General features: G+C 39.2%; 1 protein-coding gene across 1 annotated transcript in view; it reads right to left on the bottom strand.

Annotated features, from left to right (window-relative positions):
- Positions 1-8,119, bottom strand: part of M1ap (meiosis 1 associated protein) — a 46,664-nt gene that overhangs the window by 23,583 nt on the left and 14,962 nt on the right. The window contains exons 4-6 of the mRNA XM_013034625.1: positions 5,198-5,371; positions 3,367-3,529; positions 2,224-2,365 (exon numbers count right to left, since the gene is read on the bottom strand). Coding sequence (XP_012890079.1) covers positions 2,224-2,365; positions 3,367-3,529; positions 5,198-5,371 — 479 coding nt within the window. The remainder of the gene's footprint in view (positions 1-2,223; positions 2,366-3,366; positions 3,530-5,197; positions 5,372-8,119) is intronic.

The following is an 8,119-nucleotide window of genomic DNA, read 5'->3' as shown; positions in this document are numbered from 1 at the left end:
TGTGTGTGTGTGTGTGTGTGTGTGTGTGCTCTTTTGTTTCCATTTCAGGGAATGACCTCTAACTTGTTCAGGTCAGAAACGAAAACCGTTATTTGATACTTTACCTTACTCTCTCTATCCACTATTTTGCCATGTTCCAATGATTCTGTATCTAAAACATTTCTCTATTGGTTTATTTTTCTCAATTGACTTTGACATTCTAGCCCAAGCACCATTTTCTCCAGCCTACACTACTACAGTTCCATCCTACCTTCTTCTCCTGTTTGAAATCTTGCTTTTGTTGCTTCACTTACAAATGTCTGCTCAAGTAATATTTTAAAATTTAAAACAGTAATAATGTTATTATTATTATTATTATTATTATTATTATTATGGGTTGTGGGGCTTGAACTCTGGGCCTGGGCTTATCCCTCAGCTCTTCAGCTTAAGGCAAGCATTCTACCACAGCGCCATTTCTGGTTTCTGAGTGGTTTACTGGAGGTAAGAGTCTCTCAGGCTTTCCTGCCGGGCTGGCTTTGAACTGGGATCCTCAGATCTCAGCCTCTTGAGTAGCTAGGATTACAGGCATGAGCCACCGACGCCCAGCTAAATATTACTTTTTCTGATTCTGTTCCCTATTTATAATAATCTCCAAACTCTAACCTGACCTACAAAGCTTTACACAATTCCATGTCTGCTTACTTTTCCAACTTCACTGTTCCCTATTTACAATAATCTCCAAACTCTAACCTGACCTACAAAGCTTTACACAATTCCATGTCTGCTTACTTTTCCAACTTCACTGTTTGCTCAATTCAGTCATAATGCTTTTCTATTCTTAATTCTCTCAGTTCTTTTAAGCCTTAGGGTCTTTGCACATGCCTTTCCCCATACCTGGAGTGCCCCTGTCACCTGGCTGATTCCTACTTATCTTACAGGTCTCAGATAGGCCTTTTTATAGTAGTCTTCTTTTCCTTTATAATTGTCTCACAATTAAGAGAATAAGACTATGTATATAATCTGCTTCTGAGTGAAAGAGACAGAGTTATACTGTCCTAACCATCACTCATTCAGATATATATGAACATCAATGTGTGTATATGTCTGCCTTTTCCATTAAAAAGCAGGTTTCTTGCAGGCATAATGTTTATTGTATCACCAATGAACACACATCTAGTACTTAGTACGATGTTTGGCACAGACCAAGGGATGTGTGTGTGTGTGTGTGTGTGTGTGTGTGTGCATGCGCGTGTGCGTGTGTGATACTGTGGTTTGAACTTCACATTTGTCAGGCAAGTGCTCTACTACTTAAGCCACATTCCCAGCCCTTTAGGGAATCTTAATTTAAAGGAACAATAATGTTTGGCACAAGATTAGGAAGGAAGGTTTTAAAATACCATTACTGAGCCAGGCGCTGGTGACTCATACCTGTAATCCTAGCTATTCAGGAGGCTGAGATCTGAGGATCAAAGCCAGCTGGGGCAGGAAAGTCCGTGGGACTCTTATCTCCAATTAACTACCAGAAAACTGGAAGTGGTACTGTGGCTCAATTGGAAGAGCACTAGCCTTGAGCTGAAGATCTAAGAGACAGCACCCAGGCCCAGAGTTAAAGCCTCATGAACGAAAAAAAAAAAAAAAAGCTATTACTGGCTGGGAATGCAGCTTAGTGGTGGAGTACTTGCGTAGCATGTATGAGGCCCCGGATTCAATTCCTTGGTGCCCCATAAATAAAATAAAAAATACTATTACATAAGGAAAATTCATTATTGCCATTTAAATATTAAGTTATTATAAAATAGGGACTTTTCAAGCTTATTGTTATACAACTGATTTCAGAAAATATTTTCTTCACCTGCTGAGGAGCCCAACATACATTTTTTTGGTGACCTACTGACTTTTGTCTGACTTACACTTAGAGATATTTTCTAAGTCTCTGGAATTACTAGCTATGAGATGAGTAGGAATTGTATTTGCCTGTATTGGGGAGGTTCCTTTGGATCACTCAGATCTTGTAATGTGAGGCTAATGATGGGAAGCCATCTGGTAAAGTGTGCCGATCTCTCCTTTAGAGTCACCTAACAAAGGCAGGTCATAATTGTTCCAAATTTCAGAGTGAATCGTTTTTGTTTTTCTTCTGTCTTTTTTGGGGGTTGAAGCAGGTCTGGGATTAAGGAAGAGTTAGTTGCTGCTGTCCTACAGTTGGTCTCTGACCATTCTTTTTTACATGGGAACATGGGTACTCACCAATAGGCTATGACACAGAGCATGAAAATGCTGCTGATTTGTCTCCAGCTCATCCCAGTCCAGCTGCCAACAGCTCGTGGGTTTGAGGATGAAGGGGAGTCCATACGTCAGTGACTCACAGAGCCCGCTAGATTTTAGAGCCCTAGAAAGTGACAAAAGCAGTAAAGGGCTCCTTAGTGACATCTAGAACTTGTACACTGATCCACAAAATTCAGCTTAAAGTTAGGACCTTATTATGAAAGCTTTTGGGATTAGAGTCTACAAATTATCCACTTTTTTGTGAAAGCTAGAGATTTATTGTTATTTTGTGATTAATAAATCATCACATTGGTTATGACACTGTCCCACACTGTACAAATTATCCATCATTGTATGGCCAACACCAGCATGCAATCTGCTATGCAGAAGATTCTCAAACTCAGGAATCTGTACACAGGTCCTATGCTTATGAACTAGAAAGCAGTAAAAATGGCTTTGGCCAACACTATTAATTCTTTTTTTTTTTTTTTTGGGTCCGGTAGTGGGGCCTGAACTCTGGGCCTGGGTGCTGTCCCTCAGCTCTTCAGCTCAAGGCTAGCGCTCTACCACTTGAGCCACAGTGCCACCTCCGGCTTTTTTCTTTTTTGCTCACGTGGTGCTGAGGAATCAAACCCAGAGCCTCAGGCATGCAAGGCAAGCACTCTACCACTGAGCCATCTTCCCAGCCCCAACACTATTAATTCTAACTTAGACTTGGTTTCTCTGGAAGCAGGAATTTTAGTACTCAAAGAAACAGAGGGATGGGAATAGAATGTGTAGACCACTAATCCCTAGAAAGTTGGAATTCTGTACTGATGACTAACTACAGTAAGCATTCAATAAACATTTACTGAATGGTTGAACACCTTTCAATTCATCTTTCTTTTCTCTAGAGATATCCTGGGTTTCTAATTTTCATGCTGCAGCACTTTGAGCATCTGCTGTTTGTGCCTCAACATGCTGAATTGTTCAACCTTGATTTTTTATATTGTATTAGTAATTGCTACCGTGGAACTGACTCTGCCTGATGCATACTTAGAAATACAGCCAATATCTCTGGACTTCCTAGCCAGATACTAGAAAGAGTAGCATTTGCATAGACTGGGGAGGTTCCCTCATACCTACTTGATCACTTGGAGCTTATAGTGAGAGGATGATGACTGGGAAGCCATCTGGTGGAGTGTACTAATTTCTCCTTTGGGGTCATCCATTCTCAAGGTGCCATCAGCAGTACCGGGCAGCAGGGACGGGCTGAGAAGCCGCTCTTGGAGATCACATTTCAGGCACACTACAATAAAAGTGGCATTGGAGGAGAGATTGTAGGTCACAAGTTACCTCAGGCTATGCCATTAAGAGACAACATCTGCTATCCATTTCCTCTCTCTCAAGCAAGCAAGAGAAGGGGAGAGGCAGAGAGAAGGCAAAGGAAAACACTATTGGTCTGAGAAGACCTACGGTGTAACTACTACTCTACCCAATAGTTAGCTTATTTTCTGTGCCTGACATGATTTTTACCATTTCACTTCTGGCCTGGCTAAGAAGTTGTCTTATACTGAAGGTATGGCTTCTAGCCCAATCCAAGAAGAACATGTGTGAAGAAAGCAGTGAATATAAAAATATACAGAGGCCCTTTGGCAACCACAGAAGAAAATCTTCCCTCTGTTGCTTCCCTCTGGCTAAACTTCGTCATGACAGCAGGTCAGATGAAGGAGGAGCAGAAAAGCAGAAGTCAAGCAGTCAGAAGACTGCCCCTGTTTTTCTTCAGGCTTTCTAGCAGCATTTTGAGATATGCATAGAATAAGGCCCTAAAGTAGCTTATTTTTCATGCTAAGCAGGCATTCTTAACCATTGGGCCATGCCTCTAACACTAGAAAGTAGCTTATTTTTAATTGCACAAAGAAACCTGGGATGACATTGATCAAGGTTCATTGTCCTTATAAACTGACATATTGAATGATAACCCTTTTGTACAACCACTTACAGATAATAAAATTATAGTAACAAGGAGAAACTTGTGTATAGGATCTTCAGGGCCTTGGAACATGACTATGGCACAGACAATAGTTCTGAAGGGTGCTTGGACTGTGTAACAGTAACACTGTGCTTTAATTCTTGATATTGTAAGATTTTCCCAATAAAATATATGAATACTTTTTTCAATAAAATATCTCATTTGAATACTGATGGCAAACTTGCAAATAGACAGATGTCAAGTACTTGTGAGAAGGCTAGTATTTGATGGTAGGTTTAAAAATGAATAATTTCAAGCCAGGTACTGGTGGCACACGCCTGTAATCCTAGTTACTGAGGAGGCTGAGATCTGAGGATCATGGTTCAAAGCCAGCCTGGGCAGAAAAGTCTGTGAGACATTTATCTCCAATTAACAACTAGAAAATCGGAAGTGGTGCTGTGGCTCAAGCGGTAGAGCGCTCGCCTTGAGCTGAAGAGTGTAGGGACAGCGCCCAAGCTCAGAGTTCAAGTCCCACGACTGACAAAAAAAGAAAAGAAAAGAAAAGAAAAAAAACCAGGATCCTCAGATCTCAGCCTCCTGAGTAGCTAGAATTACATACATGAGCTACTAGAACCCAGCAATTTAAGGAATCTTTGAAAGAAACCTATCCAAAAAAGACCTCCCCCAAACCTGGCCATAGGCAACATTGATATTGCTGATATCTACCATATTAAGATGAGAACACTGAGAAAAATATATGATTCACTGGGTTCTTAAATTGTGTAGCTGTGCCATATCATTGAAATGTCTAAGACTTTGCCTCTAAATGAATTGGCTCCTAATGGCAGGGTTTAATTAGGGAACTTTCTCCTTATACATTATATTAATACTGGACAGTCTCATTCAATATCTAGGCTAAAAAAATTCACCAATTAGATTCACCAATCTAGAGTCCTAATCCTAGACAAAGATATTCGTAGTTTACATAATATATCTTTTGTATACTTGGATTATCGCCAGCTCTAGAAATATTGCCGAAAGTCTGTGAAGGAAGAAGAAGGTGGATGTGTTCTTGGTCTGTTTCACTATTATGTAGCCAGGCTTTGAAGAAAATCTCCATGTCGACAACATCATTGTCTATAGTCTGAAGGTCAATGTCAGTTCCCAGGATGAAATTCTCTGCAAAAGAAAGGAAAATAGTTAAGTATTTAATTTTAATTTTTTTTTTTTATCGGTTATGGGGCCTGAGCTCTGGGCCTGGGCACTGTCCCTCAGCTCTTCAGCTCAAGGCTAGCACTCTACCACTTGAGCAACAGCACCACTTCTGGCCTTTTCTGCTTATGTGGTGCAGAGGAATCGAACCCAGGGCCTCATGCATGCAAGGCAAGCACTCTACCACTGAGCTACCTTCCCAGCCCCTAATTTAAATTTTTTTCAAGTTTTTTTTTTAAATTGTGAAAATACCATACAGAGGTATTACAATTATATGAGCAAGGTAATGAGTACATTTCTTATCAAGCATTGTTGCCTCCTCCTTTGTTTCCCCTTACCATCCCTGCCCTCCCATCTCCCCCCTCTAGCATTTAATTTTTAATTACAAAGTTTGAAAATATAAGTTTGAATGAATGTGTCTTCTTTTTGACTCATCAATTGCATCTGTAGATATCTATCCTTGAGACATTCTTGGACAGCACACAAAGAGACATATGCAAAGGTATTCAGTATAGCATTGGTGTAATAACAAATAATAATTCTTATAAAAAGTAATTCTGTTGTTAATTAGTAGATGGACACTGAATGTGTCATAATTCACCTAGGGGAATAGTAATGTAAATTAAATACTTTGTTAACAAGAGGACTTCAGCTTTATGTTGTGTTACAGTGAAAATATATTTAATTATAACTTCTGTTCTAAAAAAACTTAAAAGAAAAAAATAGATGAACTACTGGCTTCCATGTTATGATCAGATTGTAATGTTAGTCACTGACACTATTTCCCACTATAACTAAAGTTAGTGGTTGATAGCAAACAGGATGGAGATGATCTGGTGGTGTATGATTTGATCCCAAATCTAAATGAGAGGTATTGGCTGGGTGGGATAAGATGGCTTTTTCTGGTGTAGTTCTGGCTTCAGGCAGCATTAGCACTAGGGTCTGAGACTCCATATAACAGTGAAAGCCAGATATCAGGTGATGGAGGAAGCACAGACAGAGGAAATGAGGCAAGATTTGGAAAGAAACTGAGGAGTATCCCTCATCGTGAGGGGCTCGCTGAAATACTTTTACAAAGGGCCTAAGAAAAACCAGTTGCTCTAATGAATTACCTTCTGTGTGTGACTCATGAACCTCAGGGAAAAGGCAAGTTTATTTCTAGAACTACATTCCTGGAGACCCGTTGGTAGAGGTGGCAAATTTTCCACAAGAAACAAAGGGGGTTCAGTCCAATGTATTGGCTCTGACACAGGGGAGGTATATGGGGAGAGTTAGAGGCCTTCACATCATAGTAAACGCTCTCATCCTGAAGCGGAACCTGGGCATCAACGGCATTTTCCTCTTTGGCTAGATGATTAGAACACTGACATTTTTGATGTATAGTTATGAGGATTAATTCAGTAACTAGCTATTCATTCAGCTGCATTGTTATATATATGACAATCTGAGTCCTTAAGTTCCCCCACCCCCAGGATTGGGGTTTGAACTAGGTCTCCTACTTGCTAGGCAGATGCTCTACCATTTGAGCTAAGCTTTTATCCTTTATTCTTTTTTACTTTTAAAATTAGCATACATTATTCTCACATGGGAGGTTTCACTGTAACATTTATACACATATATCCTGATCAACCACACCACCTCTATCACTATTACACATTTCCCTTTCTTAAGACAATTTCAACAGGTTTCAATATTCTATTTTCTAACAATATTCAATTTCTATTATTATTAATGTGTACTAAGTGCATTGCACTAAAGTTTTTACTAAAAGCAATATTCTGGATCATTCCTACCCAAATACTATAGTGATAAATACAAAGTAATTGCTAAAGAAATACTCCTTACATGTGAAACATTCTTTTTAAAATAATGTAGGAATGTGAATAGAATCAAAACACTTTACTTGTGTGAAATGGAACAATAAAGATTGTTTAGAATACTTAGGGGAAAAGGGCAGGAAAGATGAGGGAAGTGAAAGAAAGAGTAAATCTGATCAAGTCAAGGTACATTGTATTCATACATAAATATGTCAAAGTAAAATTGCCTTGTAAAACTAATTGATGCTAATAAAAATGTAAAGAATTAAAAATAATGTAAATTTTATTTTACCAAAACAAGTAGTAATTTAATTTTTCTAAGTCTGTGAATTTGGTTTTGACTTGAGTAAGAAGTATGGAAATGTCTGGGCAGCTTCTTTTCCATGAAGCAAAAACAGTTATTAATGCTTAAGGGCACAGTTACAGAACTGAAACAATGGAATTGTGTAAAGGAGATCAGAAAGTAGAGAAGGTAAAATTGCTGAGTCCCAGTGACAAGATTTTGGACATGACAAATAAGTATAAAGGGTGGGAGATTAGAAACTACCATGAACAATGTGAGAGGAAAAATATAGTTTTGGGGTTTTTTTTTGGCCAGTCCTGGTGCTTGAACTCAGGGCCTGGTGCTTGAATTCACTGCCCCGAGCTTCTTTTGCTCAAGGCTAGCACTTTACTATTTGAGCCACAGTGCCACTTCCAGCTTTTTCCGCTTTGTGGTACTGAGGAATCGAACCCAGGGCTTCATGCATGCTAGGCAAGCACTCTACCACTATGCCACATTCCCAGCCATAGTAATCTTTTTTTTTTTTTAAAGACTCTGGAAATAAGAAAAAGAGAGCTTTCTCCAGATAGTTAAAACTATAAGACCCCATATTGAGACTTATGAAAAAACAACTCC

This window comes from Dipodomys ordii, unplaced genomic scaffold (genome assembly GCF_000151885.1).
Source record: "Dipodomys ordii isolate 6190 unplaced genomic scaffold, Dord_2.0 Scaffold192, whole genome shotgun sequence".
Taxonomy (NCBI): Eukaryota; Metazoa; Chordata; class Mammalia; order Rodentia; family Heteromyidae; genus Dipodomys; species Dipodomys ordii.
This window is presented reverse-complemented; position numbering and strand designations above follow the sequence as displayed.